Here is an 18,101-nt window from a genome sequence, read left to right on the forward strand (position 1 = left end):
TAAAATTTATTGCAGTCTGCGTGGTCTCCAGTCTGCGTGAAACAATCTTGGTTTATATTGATCTAAAATTCAAATGTTTGCTGATTATTTCTTATTGGCAATCTTAATGTTTTCTCCGATCTTTAATGTTTCTTCCTCTCTCCCTCAGCCTTTTAACTCTCGTTTTTTAATTTTCTCGCGTTATTGTCCTTTAAATGAGCAAAAGTCCCCTCTTGTTGGATGACATTGCTACAAAAAAAGCTTTGCTCTCAATGGGATGATTCTTGGCCTGTTTCTAACTCACCTAGAGATTGATTCAGCTCAACACAAGCGTTTTTGAATAGTTATCGTTAGGTTGCGTCTCACGTAATCGAGTCGCTAATTATCAGACAATTTCAACTAATTGCTGCGTTCAACTACGAAGCTCGCGACCACAGCATAGCAGCGGATCCTCGTATAATGACAACAAAAAGTGACTGAACTGCTCTTTCGAAGGCAATGGGGTGACCCACTGACTGATAATTTCTGCTATCAGCTAACAACGAAATGTGCAATAAGGCCTTCTTCAGAGTCCTCGACAGACAGCCCAAAATTTTGATTGCCAGAATGACAAACAAAATTCCTTGTTGAGCACAGCTATTCTCATATAGAGCATATTTTCGATCTTCAGCAGCTTCAATTGCATTGCCAGACTTCTCTGCCGTATGAGAAATAATGTTTGGTTGCAGAGAGGAGGTCACGGTTATGTCTAGAGCAGAAGATTGGCCAGATTTCCCAGAGGGCAGATAGACGTCTACTGCGCGTGAGTTATTTTCCGCAACGAGATTGCATTTTTCAATTACTGGGGCCAAATTAGCTGCTGAATAGGCGGAAGCTATATGGTCGCGAATTCTACCGTGCCTTGAAATCGCATCTGCCCTCCCATGGCAGGCAACTGTATGGTCACCCAATGTGTCCAATGTACCTGACCTGCAAAAAGACATTTTCTTTCCTGATCACAAACCGCGATCCCGAGCCTGTACTTGACACTGGCTTGAAATTCCTTAGCCAAAAGGTGTAGAACTAGAGAGGGAATTGGAGGCGCAGCAAGTCGCTTGCCAGAATGAGGCAGGCATAGTGATTGGAATCTTGTTTTTTCCTTGGTTGACGTTTGATTTCTTATTAGGTAAGCAAGTTGATTTTTATGAAGTGCTTCTTGGATCTTCTTTTGCGTGTGCGAAAGTAGATTGAACAGTTCCAGACTCTGTTTTAACTCTTTAAAAGTGTCACTTTTTGAGGGACGCTTGATTGTGTTTTTGTTGACCAGCTCATCTGAGGCTATAATTGAGCCCACAAACGCTCTTTTAATTTTCTCTTGTGGCTTTTTGACACCTAGTCGTGGCAATTGACAGGTAGAAAAGGTTGTTTCCATGCGTCATCACCAATAATTGATCCAATAATTTGGACCAACACTTCTTTTTGGCCGTCATCGAAACTTTTCAATACTTCGAGCATTTCGGTTGATGCAGTGTTAGGTTGTAAAGAGTATACTAGTTTCCGTGCTCCCAAACCTTAACGAAGGATACCTAATGCACATTGCGGAACGTTGAGGTGATGTAAATTGTCCAGCATAGATAAAATTTTTTTGAACTCTCCTCTTCAAACAAGAGGCGACAAATTCTTTTGAACCAACCGCAGCGCCCAGAACTTCAAAACCCTTTCCCAATTTCTTTTTTACTGCCTGATAAATGGAGGGTAACTTTTTATTTGACCACAGCTCATATTTGTCTTTTCTCAAGATTAGACCTCTCTCGGGACCTTGGTTGGCTAGGATTTTATGCGTTTATTTGATGTGATCTTCCGACGCAGCATTAAACTCATCATCTAAGTACCAAGTGTGCTGTAACAAACTTGGAACTGAAGCCTTGATCTTCTGTATGATTGGCCATAACGTCAAGTAGAACAAAAACGATCCCTGCGCATCACCCTACTGAACACCCGATTCACTTTGAATGATTGCATTGTTATAAAAGAGCGGTGTGTGCTGGGGGTAACAAAAACTGGTGAAGGCGGCAATTCCAAGAACAAATTCACATGTCGCTTTAAATAAGTGTGAACGCTTGACTGAGTTAAAAGCGTTCTGGAAATCAATTTGAAGCACGCTTTCGTACGACTGATCACTAGCTATGGTATCATATGTAATTTTGAAGAACGAATGTTTGCCTCTGCCTCTCTGCTAACGCCGACTCCTAATCGCAGACAATCAAACACCTCAATTGCCTGCGATTTAGCTTCTTTTTCCAAACATTTTCCTATGAGGCGTCGCAACACTTTGCCAACTGCTATGGGACGCACCTCACATTTCTTTTTGGATAAAACCATGAGTGAAGCGCAGCAGAATATTTTGGAAAATAAAGCGGGAAAAAATCCGTTGCTAACAAATTTACAAATTTTTTTTATCGCTCTCTAAGCAAATTCAAGCCGATCAGGTTCAGTGCAGTCTACTGCGTGCTGAAGATGTTCTGGAAAAATCTTAGAGGTACCGGCTGCAGTGTGCTGGCGGAATGTCTTCAGTTGTTCAAAAACTAGGTTTTCACTGATTTGGAACGCATTGGATGCAATTGCAAAATACTGACGCCGGGTAACACTTTTTTTGGGTGTAACTTTTCCAGTGCGTTGAATGCAGCTTTTTTATCGGGTACAAGACTTTCAGAAGCTTGAACTTTAGCCGCTCGGCCAAACTGACCTTGTAAGCAACTGACCTAAACGTTTTTGCTCTGACCGTTATTTCTACAATGCTGTTCGTCGTATGTCTTTTTGATTGTTTCATGGAGACAGCTTCTGACCAAAGCTTCCCATAATCACCGGCGTTCCAACGATCAAAACGTTCTGCAAGACGTTGGTATTGATTGCGCTTTTGTTTTTTGCCTCCTCGGTTACAAGCACGTGGAACGCATTTTGAAACCGCGAATAGTTTTTGTCAATTTGTCTCGTGGTCTGGAGCCTCAACACATTCAATAAGAATACTTGGCAGCAGTTGAGACTATCTTGCTCTGAATTTGATTGGAACAAAGCGACAGGTTGGCACGTACGAACTCAATATTTTCAACACCTCGGGCAATTTGTTACTTTTGGACTTTATTGAGAGATCAACACTTTCAAAATATGAGTTATTGAACTGACTGGAATCACAGCAGACCAATAGATTCTCTATTTTATTTGAGAGGTGTGTGTTAATTTTCCGACGGCTGCTCAGTTGCTCATTGTATTTTGAATACGCCCAAATTGATTTGAAATTGAACCAAGCGTCGCGTTCTGACCACCAACCAAGATATCTTATTTTGGTGTACTGATGGCAGTTTTTTAGTAATTAAACTCTGTAGAGGTTATCTGCGATATCTGGCAGAAAACGAACTGTTCTTGAAGCTACGTGAAAAAATCTTTAACATCTATATTTTGCAATTTTTGAGTCAAACCCTTTTGCATGTCTTTGCTGGACTCTGGATTTTGTGGTTCGCTTTGTTTGTGCGCATACATTTTCTACTTGCGTTGCACCACTCTCGTCGAAAACTGTATTACCTAAGTTGTATTTCAATTTCTACAGTGAAAAGAAAAATCTCAGGTTGAGGAACTAATTTTGGAAAACCCCAACGAACAAAGACTGTATATTGAAGCGATCTAACCGGTTTCGACTGACGTTATCCTCGGAGTCTGTATAGGTCATAAAACATCCACCGGTATAAAGAATAAACCACCAGCATAAACATCCACCATAAAGTTATATGTGTCCTAATTGTTTTTATTTCGTTCATATATTTGATGATCCAATTCAATTCAATCTCCGCTGCCAATGTGTTACGCGTTGAATTTTGGTTTAATTTTGGCCACTTTGAATGAATATCATTTCATGTAAATTCGTTCCCTTCTCAACTAATATCTTCTCTTCGACGCATGTTTCTTTCGAATCATATTTCTAAAATATCACCTCGGGTATAGAACTTTTAAATCATTTTCATCATTAATACAAAGACAACTTTTTTAAACTTGAACAGGTCAGAAACTAAAACCAATTGGGTGTTATTCAGCTGATTCCTGAAGGATTTAGGACTCGAGTGGCAAGTGCCAGCTCCACACGAGAGACACACTGACACTTGATCCATTCAGCTGGTACAATGACTCATCCTGCTCCCCAGGCAGTGTGCCAGCAGAAAAGAACATGAAGATGTACCTGTTCCAGACTGGATCTGGACTCACCTACGACTGCGACTATCTCCTCCAGAAGGGTCACATCTCTCAGAGTAAGCATCAGAATAATTACTGAATTTTTGATTACTTTTTCCCAAATCCGAAACTGAAACCCTAATCGAGGGGTGACCATATGAGAGGAGCAATAAAGTCGAGGAGGTGGGGGGGGGGGGGGAATTTTCCTATGTTAAATAAATGGTCGAGCACACTACTAAAGTCAACCCAAGTCTTTCCATAGGTCGAACCGCGGTCTTTTCATACCCTTATTACGGTCGACCAACTGTTTTTTATGCCCTAATTACGGTCAACCTAAAGTACCCACACTTGGTGGACCCAAAGTCTTCATAACTCGACCCGCACTCTTTTCATTGCGAGCATGGTCGACCCAGTCTTTTCACACGTATTTTTTTTACCAAACAAATGGTGCATTTTTAGGGTTTAGGGGAGCTTTTAACACAAAATTTACACCCAAAAATGTATGCACCTAAATACAGATGAAAACCTAACTTTTTTCTAAGAAATCTGGACCAAAAATTCGTTCAGTTTTAGACTACCCATACACAGAGATTTTTTTTGAACTAAAGTTGACATTTAAACTACTCTTTGGTTAGGCTAAAATCCACTATTTTTGAAAAAGTTTATTCGCTTATATGCAACTAAAACATATTTTCCCTAAAATTGGTGTAATGAACCGTCAACCCTGACACTGATCGGTCGACCCATGTTCAACCCATGACCAATATTTTTCGACCAGAGCCTTTTCATACCCAATATCAGTCGACCACGGTCTTTTCATAAATCGATCCCTCGACTAGCGAAACTAATTTAGAATTTTATGTTGCTATATTACACGTTAATATGTAAAAAGAACAGCACGTGCGTCTATGGGCGTTAAAGATATTAAGGGGGGTTGCAAATAGAATGAACCCGCTAAGCTCCGGAGGGAGCACAAACGGAAAAGATCCGCATATTGATTAGGTAATTGAGGTTTTGGGGACGGTCAGATCTGGGCCTCGGAATTGTAAATATTGTGGCTGTATTTTGAAACTATTCAGGCGGATACACGACAATTGAGGTGCGTGGCAATCTGATTGCAGTCTACTGTCTTGTGGCTGCTGACGATAGTTCTGCAGTCACATACATGGATGTGACGGGCTCCTCTGTAACAGACCAAGACTTGGGTACCATAAACTACCAGAAACTCAAGCTGGACGTCAATGCCTGTGTGTTGAATGTCAACACCACCGATATCTCACAGTCTGATCAACCAGGTTCTGATATCGGTAGGTGAAAAAGATCTGGTGATTCGTTCTTTTTGTGATTCCTTTATTCCACGCTCATTTCAATTTCCGCGCTTTGTCGGTGTAACAGAGGAAGAGATAATGTATGCAAAATTTGCGGGTAAAATCACTGTCTAAATACTGGGCTTATTGTTGACTTGGAGGATGCCGGTAGAGCAGAATGCCATAAAATGAGATTTAAAGCCAAAATTCCCGTGCTCTGATTGGTTGATATTAAACTCAGCTTTTTAAACAGTTGTTTTTTGAAAAATTCTCACAAAATAGCGTAACGAAGGTCTATCCGTGGTTACAACGCTCGTTCGGCTCTAATTCCTAACACCTGTTGACCTGGAACATAGCAAAACATGACCGCGAAACGTATTAAGACGTGCACAGTTTTTGCAAAAGAATTATAGAGAATCAAATATCTTATTTCTTTGCTTTTTATCTTTTTTACCGAGAATCCGTTTTGTTAATTAGTAAATATAGGTGTAGTTTTTTCGGTGTTTTCCGTTTTCTGTTTTTGTCCGAGACAACTATGGCCGCCCAATCACTATTTTGCACAAAAAAGATGTTTTGGATTTTTATAGATATTTCTATTGATGTATAAAAAATGATCCTTAGCTTGTTCAGTTTTGAATTGTTTCAAGAAAAACGACTTATGAAAAATATCAAGGAAAACTGCGAGAAAACGTGAAAATTGGACGACTTTTTTGCCGCTATTTGGTTTCTCTTACGCTAATCTATGGCTAGACCGAAAAAAGTATCATTTTAGCTCTCAATTTTTGTTCTCGGAAAACTTTTGAGAAAACTGGATGAAAAATTACTTATCAACTTCAATTAATTTTCAGTGTGATCAAGTCGTTTCTTATTTCAAAAAAGGAATGTAACTAATCCTTCGGGTGTAAAATTTCCAATACTTTCTCATTTTCTGTGCTGTTCTATCAGACAAATACGGTTATCATCTAACGTTTGTGCTCCAAAAGTGCTTCTAAGTATCTTCAACACTTTGATCGTTAGTTAAATTGTAAAGAGTGTTGATCACCGAAGTGAAACTACCCTAGAATTATGTTGCTATATTTAAAAGATAGTATGAAAAAAGCATACACATCTATCGGCGTAAAAGATATAAAGGCGGGTAAATGCACCCGCTAAGCATTGGAATGGGGCATAAACAGAAAAGATCCGCATTTTTATTAGCTAATTGAGCACCTGTTGACTTAAAATATAGCAAAACATGACCGCGGAAAGGCAAACTTATTAAGCGCGCATAGTTTTTGTAAAAGAATTATAGAGAACCAAAAATCCTATTTCGTTGCTTTTTATCTTCTATACTAATACAGAGACTCCAATTTTCAGTTAGTTAATACAACCTTAGTTTTTTCGGTGTTTTCCGTTTTCTGTGTTTTTATCCGAGACAACTATGATAGCCCAATCATTCATTTTGCAAAAACATTTTTTTTATTTAAAAAAATCTTAACTTTGATTTACAAAAACTGAACACCCTCGCTTGTTCAATTTTGATATGTTTCAAGAAAAACGACTTATGAACAGTTTTACGGAAAAGTGCGGAATACGGGAAAAATTGGGCGACTTTTGCCGCCATCTGGTTTCTCTATGGCTAGACCGAAAAAAGTATCATTTTAGCTCTCAATTTTTGTTCTCGTAAATCCTTTGAGAAAACAGAATGAAAAATTACTTATCAACTTCAATTAATTTCCAGTGTGATCAAGTGGTTTCTTATGTCAATAAAACAGTGTAACTATTACCTCGGGTGCAAAATTTCCAATACTTTCCCAATTTATGTGCTGCTCTATTATACAAATACTGTTACCAACTAAATTTTGAGCTCAAAAACTGCTTCTAGTTGTCTTCAACACTTAAATAATAAGTTAAATTGTCAAGAACGTTGATGACCGAAGTAACATAACCTTGTAGATTTGGTTTTGCTCCATTTCGTTTCGTGCTCCCCTCCCCCGAAAAACTGCGCCTACCCTACTTCAAAATTTGCTAGATCAAATTTAAACATAGACGGACATAGAACTGTAAAATGGTGCTTAAGCCGGAAAGATTTTTGCTTAAAACGAGAATACAGTCGTGGGAAAACTATTTTGCTGAAAACTTAAATTTTTTTCGAGCTGACATTGGAGTAAAACAATGAAGCTCTCCCTATCCATCCATGCATATGTTCATCTTCCAGATTGTCCTTTGACATTGGAAGGCAGACCCTAGTTGGGTATTTTTGCAGCTTTAAAGTATGGGGCTACGTATTTCTGCGCAGGAAGTAGATTTACCTAGTTCATTCAGACCAACCGACTCTATAAAACACTGGAGATAAACTTCAATTGTGATGGTATTTTAATACAGTGATTGTATTATAATACAATAGAGTCAATGGTATGCACATAGTACAATTATCTACATGACTGATTAACGTTAGGCGTGCAAGCACTAAATAAGAGAACAGAGTCTTCCCAGTCTCTGACTGGATGAAGGTGTACATTCAGTGTTTCGTCGGCTACATCCATCCAGGTTTATGAATTTTTCATCCGGATCTGTAGAATGTAGCTGAAATACGCCGAATATGCCATTCTTGTCGAGAGGTGGGTTGGCGACTAGAGTTGTCGTCTGAGGTCCCTGTCTAGTTAAGTGTGTGTCTAGAATCGCATTTAAGTGATCAACGTCCCGTCGGTCGTAGAGCCAGTAAAGGTGCCATTTACAGGGTATGCTGGCCAGTAAAATCAGTCCTGTTATAGTATCCGGCTGTCTTCCACTGTATATTAGTGAGGATTTGTTCCAAGCTGTATGGAAAGTTGTAGTCTCTGTCGGTGGTACAAAAAATTTCAATTCACCTTTTTATTAAGTGGGGTTTTGTTTCTGATGTTTTTGATTTTGAAAGAAATTTTTTGGTACACTGAACTTGGTTATGGGCAAAAACATAAAACCATCATTACCAACTGAGATTTCCGTCAATGGAAATTTTGTTGTAAATGATGTTGATATTGCTTCAATATTCAACGAGTTTTTCTCTGGCATTGGTTCACAGTTCTCGAATGCTATCGATCACCGCGAACCTGATGCTCTCTATGATATTGATTTTTCAGTGGCATACAAACCTGTAACCTCTGGCGAAATGGAAGAAATAAAAAATTAATTGCGAACAAATACCTCCTCTGGTGTCCATGACATACCCACTGTGGCGATTAAAATATTCGGAAGGGTACTCAGTGGTCCATTGGTGAATTTAAAAAATGAACACATTCGCTCGGGAACTTTCCCCGCAGAGTTCAAATGTGCAGCTACACAAAAATGGAGGAAAAGTAAAATTTTCGGGCGCTTTTTTTACAATCGATTGATAGACTACTTTAAATACTTTAATTTGTTCTTTTGTAATCTTTTCGGGTTAATGCCTAAGACGTCGACTGTAGATGCGTTAGTTCATATTACCGAAACTATTAGACATGATTTGACGCATGGTTACTAGCTTCCAGTTGCCGTATGTCTTTTCTTAAAAAAGGCATTGGACACGGTTGAACATTCTATACTAATAAAAAAAATTAGAATCATATGGAGTTCGCGGTTATCTTCTATCTTGCCTGTCGAATTATTTAGAAAAAGGTCGCAAATTGTTATGGTGAGAACCAGTCTCCCTGCAGCTCTTCCACTTAATTGTGGAGTGTCTCAGTGGTCTGTTCTTGGACCTCTTCTTTTTAACATCTACATCAATGATTTGTATCACGTCTGTCAAAATTCTAAAGTTTTTCATTTTGCTGATGACACTTCCGTCTTGTTTGACATGCGAAATACTGACGCCAACAGTGTAAATTGTGAACTTCACATTATCAATGAATGGATGAAATCAAATAAACCTACTTTAAACCACAACAAGACCTAAGTCATGTTATTTAAAAAGCATTTCGATTGTTACCTCAACTCTGAAACTCTTCTTTCAGTATCGAGTGTAAAATATTTAGGAGTAAGAGTTGATAAAAACTTGAAGTTTTGGTCTCATATTAACAGTTTACCCTGCTCTATATCCAAGTTGGTTGGTTTGACTTATTCGTTGCGTAAGTTTTTAAATAAACAAGACTTGCTAAGTTTCTACAGGGTTTAGATCAAGCCTAAAATGCACAATGGAATTGTTGATATTGTTTTTGCATAATTTTGCTTTTTATCATTAGATCCTTGCATATCCTGCCTAGAGGGAAACCGTCTCCGTTGGTCAGTCAATGCCTGTTTTAGCCCTGCCTACTTTGAGGTAGGTTCCTGGGGCTAATTGAGTGCATACTGCTGTAAGGAGTGGCAGGAATGCGCAAGGAAAAAAGATGTAAAATTTTAGTTAAGTTCAGCGGTCGAAAAATTCCGATTTTTTCCCGTTTTTGCCTTTCTTTCATCCTCTGTCTCTGTCATATCTAGGTGAGTCAAAAATCTTTTTGTTCTCTATTCGGGCGGTACCAAAAAAGCATGAACTTGCTTATTTAACGTCCACCTTGGTGCTTTTTATTTCATTGATTTATTAAAAAAATGTTATATATTTAGCATTGAGGAAATTAAATTATTATAAGTGGGTCGCCCTTTTTGTGTTGAACTCAAGTTGCTATGTTCAATGCGGATTTAGTCTGGATGGTGGGGTACCCCTGCAGGCAACCGAAATCCGTCCTGAATAGAGTTGTCTTGGGTCTTGCGGTTCAGCCTGCCCTGGGCAGTTATACCACTGATCAAAAGTTGATTTTAGATACACTTTTGAATAATTACAGAAAAATTTTTCGGAAAATTGTCATAAAAAGACTGTTAACTGCAAACTGACCTGAGAAAAAACCTCGAACTAGTAATATTGGTTTAGATCTTGATGACTCACAATCGATGATTTTTTCATAGAGATTGGCATCGTTTCCCCCTGTCACGCCTTCGCGAGAGTTCAGACTCTGGACTTCACCCTGACTCCCTTCCGATTCGTGCGTGGGTGGTACGAGCAGGTGGTTGTGGACTCCGCCTCCCCCTCTGAGGAGATCCCGGCGTCAGTGTCAACTGACTGGCAGATAATCAGCACCACCTACAGTAATGGATGCGCTGACAAGAGGTATCGCATCAAACATTAATTATCGCATTTTAAGAACCGATTGAACTCCAAAAGTCCCTTCGACTTAAATCCGGTCTGCCTCAAACTTGTTTTAGGACCTCATTCTTAGAATTATTGAGGCTACGTTAGTACCTGACCTTTCTTGCAAAGTTAAAACTAAACGTTTAACGCGAAACCTACCCAATTCTAGTCAATTTTGCTTATATCTGAATTTGAAATATGATGCAACCCACTTTATAAGTAACCCACTTGATATACTGAGTTAAACTTGAACTCTACCCAGGTTGAGGTCCCAGACCGAAAGTCGATATGTCCAGACCGTCCCAGACAAGTATTTTTAATGGACCGCGCGGTGTTTTCAATAGCCGATTACAAACGTCAAAAGGCGTTTCAAGCATGTTTCCAAATATCAAATTTTGGACAAATTATGATCCGAGTGTTAACTCGTACAAGTTTTTTTCCTAGAAGCGTTTCTTCTGTTATGTTTTTGCTGTTTACAAGAACAGTTCGATCATAATACTTGTTAATTTGATAGGCCGTTATTCAGACATACACATGTAATCTTTTTCTTGAGGTTCTTTTTTTTGCAAATTAAAATGTCCAAGAAAACTAAATATGCTCGATTTATTTGAAAGCTGTGCAGTTTGTCCGAGAAAAGCATGTACATCAAAAACGCAACACCAAGAAAAAAATTCAATCGGACAGAAAGTGAGATCAACAAGCTGATACTGCCTTGTTTCTCAATACTTAAGAACCCCGAAATTTTTTCATGAATACAGGCTAAGTCACCAACTGACAATTCTTCCTAGATAAACACCAACTATTGACGCGAAATGTGGAATTCAACTTTTGAAATAACTAAATCCAATGCTTTTGCTTAGGAATTAAAAAATAAAGCAAAGTAACCCGCTTGAAATCTTTTTTTTATACTTGGCGAACTGCAGCCAATTTTCAGTGTCAAACGAAAAATGCCGGGATGTGAAATGTTCTCTTATTTCCTCTCTTTATCTCTAGTGTTTAGTGTAAATTAAAAATCAGTCCTTGCTGAAGTGACTAGCAACATGAGTTTTTGAAGAGTAACTAGCTTGAGAGTGAAAATAGGTAACTTTATAAATTTATAGCAAAATTTCTGGTGAGACTCATTTGCGTTTTGTCGCAGCCGCCTGTGTATTCAGGAGCACCAACGTCTGGGTATTAATGGTGCAAAAATTATTTTTTAACTTGACTAAATTCAGGTATGATTTGTAGTCCAAATTCAGTATATTATTTTGTATAACGCAGCAGTTGGTTTTTTTGACGTTCTTTGAAAATCTCCATCGTGATGGTATGTTGAAATTGTTTAACCATAATTTAAAACTTGCTTCGATTCTAAAGCTCCATAACTTCAGCTTGATAAAACATGTGTTTTTAATTGACCTCGCGGTGTTTTCAATAGCCGATTACAAACTTCAAAAGGCGTTTTCAAGCATGTTTCCAAATATCAAATTTTGGAAAAATTATGATCCAAGTGTTAACTCGTACAATTTTTTCCTAGACGAGTATCTTCTGTTATGTTTTTGCTGTTTACACGAACAATTCGATCCTTAAACTTGTTAATTCGATAGGCCGTTATTCAGACATACACATGTAATATTTTTCTTGAGATTCATTTTTTTGCAAATTAATATGTCCATGAAAACTAAAGATGCTCGATTTATCTGAAAGCTGTGCAGTTTGTCCGAGAAATGCACGTACATCAAAAACGCAACAACCAGGAAAATTTTAACCGGACAGAAAGTGAGATCAACAAGCTGATACTGCCTTGTTTCTCAAGACTTAAGAACCCCGAAATTTTTTCATGAATCCAGGCTAAGTCACCACCTGACAATTATTTCTAGATAAAAACCAACTATTCAATTTTTTTGACGCGAAATATGGAATTCAATTTTTGAAATAACTAAATCCAATGCTTTTGCTTAGGAATTAAAAAATAAAGCAAAGTAACCCGCTTGAAATCTTTTTTTCATACTTGGTGAACTGCAGCCAATTTTCAGTGTCAAACGAAAAATGCCGGGGTGTGAAATGTTCTCTTATTTCCTCTCTTTATCTCTAGTGTTTACTGTAAATTCAAAATCAGTTACAGCTGAAGTGACTAGCAACATGAGTTTTTGAAGATTAACTAGCTTGAGAGTGAAAATAGGTAACTTAATAAATTTATAACGATATTTCCGGCGAGACTCATTTGCGTTTTGTCGAAGCCGCCTGTGTATTCAGGAGCACTAACGTCTGGGTATTAATGGTGCAAAAATTACTTCCTAACCTGACTAGATTCAGGTATGATTTGTAGTCCAAATTTAGTATATTATTTTGTATAACGCAGCAGTTTATTTTTTTGACGTTCTTTGAAAATCTCCATCGTGATGGTATGTTGAAATTGTTTAACCATAATTTAAAACTTGCTTCGATTCTAAAGCTCCATACCTTTAGGTTGATAAAACATGTGTTTTTAATTGACCTCGCGGTGTTTTCAATAGCCGATTACAAACTTCAAAAGGCGTTTTCAAGCATGTTTCCAAATATCAAATTTTGGAAAAATTATGATCCAAGTGTTAACCCGTACAATTTTTTCCTAGACGCGTATCTTCTGTTATGTTTTTGCTGTTTACACGAACAATTCGATCATTATACTTGTTAATTCGATAGGCCGTTGTTCAGACATACACATGTAATATTTTTCTTGAGATTCATTTTTTTGCAAATTAATATGTCCATGAAAACTAAAGAAGCTCGATTTATCTGAAAGCTGTGCAGTTTGTCCGACAAATGCATGTATATCAAAAACTTAACACCACGAAAAATTTTCGACCGGACAGAAAGTGAGATCAACAAGCTGATACTGCCTTGTTTCTTAAGACTTAAGAACCCCGAATTTTTTTCATGAATTCAGGCTAAGTCACCACCTGACAATTCTTTCTAGATAAAAACCAAATATTCAATTTTTTGACGCGAAATGCGGAATTAAATTTTTGAAATAACTAAGTCCAATGCTTTTGCTTAGCAATTAAAAAATAAAGCATAGTAACCCAATTGAAATCCTTTTTATACTTGGTGAATGGCAGCCAATTTTCAGTGTCAATTGAAAATTGTCGGGGTGTGAAATATTCTCTTATTTTCTCTCGTTATCTCAAGCGTTTATTGTAAATTCAAAATCAGTCCCAGCTGAGGTGAATAGCAACATGAGTTTTTGAAGATTAACTAGCTTGAGAGTGAAAATAGGTAACTTAATAAATTTATAACGATATTTCCGGTGAGACTCATTTGCGTTTTGTCGCAGCCGCCTGTGTATTCAGGAGCACTATCGTCTGGGTATTAATGGTGCAAAAATTACTTCCTAACCTGACTAGATTCAGGTATGATTTGTAGTCCAAATTTAGTATATTATTTTGTATAACGCAGCAGTTTATTTTTTTGACGTTCTTTGAAAATCTCCATCGTGATGGTATGTTGAAATTGTTTAACCATAATTTAAAACTTGCTTCGATTCTAAAGCTCCATACCTTTAGGTTGATAAAACATGTGTTTTTAATTGACCTCGCGGTGTTTTCAATAGCCGATTACAAACTTCAAAAGGCGTTTTCAAGCATGTTTCCAAATATCAAATTTTGGAAAAATTATGATCCAAGTGTTAACCCGTACAATTTTTTCCTAGACGCGTATCTTCTGTTATGTTTTTGCTGTTTACACGAACAATTCGATCATTATACTTGTTAATTCGATAGGCCGTTGTTCAGACATACACATGTAATATTTTTCTTGAGATTCATTTTTTTGCAAATTAATATGTCCATGAAAACTAAAGAAGCTCGATTTATCTGAAAGCTGTGCAGTTTGTCCGACAAATGCATGTATATCAAAAACTTAACACCACGAAAAATTTTCGACCGGACAGAAAGTGAGATCAACAAGCTGATACTGCCTTGTTTCTTAAGACTTAAGAACCCCGAATTTTTTTCATGAATTCAGGCTAAGTCACCACCTGACAATTCTTTCTAGATAAAAACCAAATATTCAATTTTTTGACGCGAAATGCGGAATTAAATTTTTGAAATAACTAAGTCCAATGCTTTTGCTTAGCAATTAAAAAATAAAGCATAGTAACCCAATTGAAATCCTTTTTATACTTGGTGAATGGCAGCCAATTTTCAGTGTCAATTGAAAATTGTCGGGGTGTGAAATATTCTCTTATTTTCTCTCGTTATCTCAAGCGTTTATTGTAAATTAAAAATCAGTCCTTGCTGAAGTGACTAGCAACATGAGTTTTTGAAGAGTAACTAGCTTGAGAGTGAAAATAGGTAACTTTATAAATTTATAGCAAAATTTCTGGTGAGACTCATTTGCGTTTTGTCGCAGCCGCCTGTGTATTCAGGAGCACCAACGTCTGGGTATTAATGGTGCAAAAATTATTTTTTAACTTGACTAAATTCAGGTATGATTTGTAGTCCAAATTCAGTATATTATTTTGTATAACGCAGCAGTTGGTTTTTTTGACGTTCTTTGAAAATCTCCATCGTGATGGTATGTTGAAATTGTTTAACCATAATTTAAAACTTGCTTCGATTCTAAAGCTCCATAACTTCAGCTTGATAAAACATGTGTTTTTAATTGACCTCGCGGTGTTTTCAATAGCCGATTACAAACTTCAAAAGGCGTTTTCAAGCATGTTTCCAAATATCAAATTTTGGAAAAATTATGATCCAAGTGTTAACTCGTACAATTTTTTCCTAGACGAGTATCTTCTGTTATGTTTTTGCTGTTTACACGAACAATTCGATCCTTAAACTTGTTAATTCGATAGGCCGTTATTCAGACATACACATGTAATATTTTTCTTGAGATTCATTTTTTTGCAAATTAATATGTCCATGAAAACTAAAGATGCTCGATTTATCTGAAAGCTGTGCAGTTTGTCCGAGAAATGCACGTACATCAAAAACGCAACAACCAGGAAAATTTTAACCGGACAGAAAGTGAGATCAACAAGCTGATACTGCCTTGTTTCTCAAGACTTAAGAACCCCGAAATTTTTTCATGAATCCAGGCTAAGTCACCACCTGACAATTATTTCTAGATAAAAACCAACTATTCAATTTTTTTGACGCGAAATATGGAATTCAATTTTTGAAATAACTAAATCCAATGCTTTTGCTTAGGAATTAAAAAATAAAGCAAAGTAACCCGCTTGAAATCTTTTTTTCATACTTGGTGAACTGCAGCCAATTTTCAGTGTCAAACGAAAAATGCCGGGGTGTGAAATGTTCTCTTATTTCCTCTCTTTATCTCTAGTGTTTACTGTAAATTCAAAATCAGTTACAGCTGAAGTGACTAGCAACATGAGTTTTTGAAGATTAACTAGCTTGAGAGTGAAAATAGGTAACTTAATAAATTTATAACGATATTTCCGGCGAGACTCATTTGCGTTTTGTCGCAGCCGCCTGTGTATTCAGGAGCACTAACGTCTGGGTATTAATGGTGCAAAAATTACTTCCTAACCTGACTAGATTCAGGTATGATTTGTAGTCCAAATTTAGTATATTATTTTGTATAACGCAGCAGTTTATTTTTTTGACGTTCTTTGAAAATCTCCATCGTGATGGTATGTTGAAATTGTTTAACCATAATTTAAAACTTGCTTCGATTCTAAAGCTCCATACCTTTAGGTTGATAAAACATGTGTTTTTAATTGACCTCGCGGTGTTTTCAATAGCCGATTACAAACTTCAAAAGGCGTTTTCAAGCATGTTTCCAAATATCAAATTTTGGAAAAATTATGATCCAAGTGTTAACCCGTACAATTTTTTCCTAGACGCGTATCTTCTGTTATGTTTTTGCTGTTTACACGAACAATTCGATCATTATACTTGTTAATTCGATAGGCCGTTGTTCAGACATACACATGTAATATTTTTCTTGAGATTCATTTTTTTGCAAATTAATATGTCCATGAAAACTAAAGAAGCTCGATTTATCTGAAAGCTGTGCAGTTTGTCCGACAAATGCATGTATATCAAAAACTTAACACCACGAAAAATTTTCGACCGGACAGAAAGTGAGATCAACAAGCTGATACTGCCTTGTTTCTTAAGACTTAAGAACCCCGAATTTTTTTCATGAATTCAGGCTAAGTCACCACCTGACAATTCTTTCTAGATAAAAACCAAATATTCAATTTTTTGACGCGAAATGCGGAATTAAATTTTTGAAATAACTAAGTCCAATGCTTTTGCTTAGCAATTAAAAAATAAAGCATAGTAACCCAATTGAAATCCTTTTTATACTTGGTGAATGGCAGCCAATTTTCAGTGTCAATTGAAAATTGTCGGGGTGTGAAATATTCTCTTATTTTCTCTCGTTATCTCAAGCGTTTATTGTAAATTCAAAATCAGTCCCAGCTGAGGTGAATAGCAACATGAGTTTTTGAAGATTAACTAGCTTGAGAGTGAAAATAGGTAACTTAATAAATTTATAACGATATTTCCGGTGAGACTCATTTGCGTTTTGTCGCAGCCGCCTGTGTATTCAGGAGCACTATCGTCTGGGTATTAATGGTGCAAAAATTACTTCCTAACCTGACTAGATTCAGGTATGATTTGTAGTCCAAATTTAGTATATTATTTTGTATAACGCAGCAGTTTATTTTTTTGACGTTCTTTGAAAATCTCCATCGTGATGGTATGTTGAAATTGTTTAACCATAATTTAAAACTTGCTTCGATTCTAAAGCTCCATACCTTTAGGTTGATAAAACATGTGTTTTTAATTGACCTCGCGGTGTTTTCAATAGCCGATTACAAACTTCAAAAGGCGTTTTCAAGCATGTTTCCAAATATCAAATTTTGGAAAAATTATGATCCAAGTGTTAACCCGTACAATTTTTTCCTAGACGCGTATCTTCTGTTATGTTTTTGCTGTTTACACGAACAATTCGATCATTATACTTGTTAATTCGATAGGCCGTTGTTCAGACATACACATGTAATATTTTTCTTGAGATTCATTTTTTTGCAAATTAATATGTCCATGAAAACTAAAGAAGCTCGATTTATCTGAAAGCTGTGCAGTTTGTCCGACAAATGCATGTATATCAAAAACTTAACACCACGAAAAATTTTCGACCGGACAGAAAGTGAGATCAACAAGCTGATACTGCCTTGTTTCTTAAGACTTAAGAACCCCGAATTTTTTTCATGGATTCAGGCTAAGTCACCACCTGACAATTCTTTCTAGATAAAAACCAAATATTCAATTTTTTGACGCGAAATGCGGAATTAAATTTTTGAAATAACTAAGTCCAATGCTTTTGCTTAGCAATTAAAAAATAAAGCATAGTAACCCAATTGAAATCCTTTTTATACTTGGTGAATGGCAGCCAATTTTCAGTGTCAATTGAAAATTGTCGGGGTGTGAAATATTCTCTTATTTTCTCTCGTTATCTCAAGCGTTTATTGTAAATTCAAAATCAGTCCCAGCTGAGGTGAATAGCAACATGAGTTTTTGAAGATT

General features: G+C 36.8%; 2 protein-coding genes across 3 annotated transcripts in view; one reads left to right on the forward strand and one right to left on the reverse strand.

The window, feature by feature from the left end:
- Nucleotides 1–18,101, reverse strand: part of LOC142336269 (uncharacterized) — a 556,260-nt gene that overhangs the window by 401,822 nt on the left and 136,337 nt on the right. The gene's annotated exons all lie outside the window — the stretch shown is intronic.
- LOC142337128 (uncharacterized) overlaps nt 1–18,101 on the forward strand; it is a 49,285-nt gene that overhangs the window by 24,802 nt on the left and 6,382 nt on the right. For both annotated transcript variants that reach the window (XM_075386226.1, XM_075386227.1), the window contains exons 2-4: nt 4,064–4,256; nt 5,259–5,486; nt 10,362–10,563. In XM_075386226.1, the coding sequence (XP_075242341.1) occupies nt 4,064–4,256; nt 5,259–5,486; nt 10,362–10,563 (623 nt within the window). The remainder of the gene's footprint in view (nt 1–4,063; nt 4,257–5,258; nt 5,487–10,361; nt 10,564–18,101) is intronic.

The sequence above is a fragment of the Convolutriloba macropyga genome, chromosome 3, assembly GCF_964194025.1.
Source record: "Convolutriloba macropyga chromosome 3, txConMacr16.3, whole genome shotgun sequence".
In the NCBI taxonomy this organism is placed as follows: domain Eukaryota; kingdom Metazoa; phylum Xenacoelomorpha; order Acoela; family Convolutidae; genus Convolutriloba; species Convolutriloba macropyga.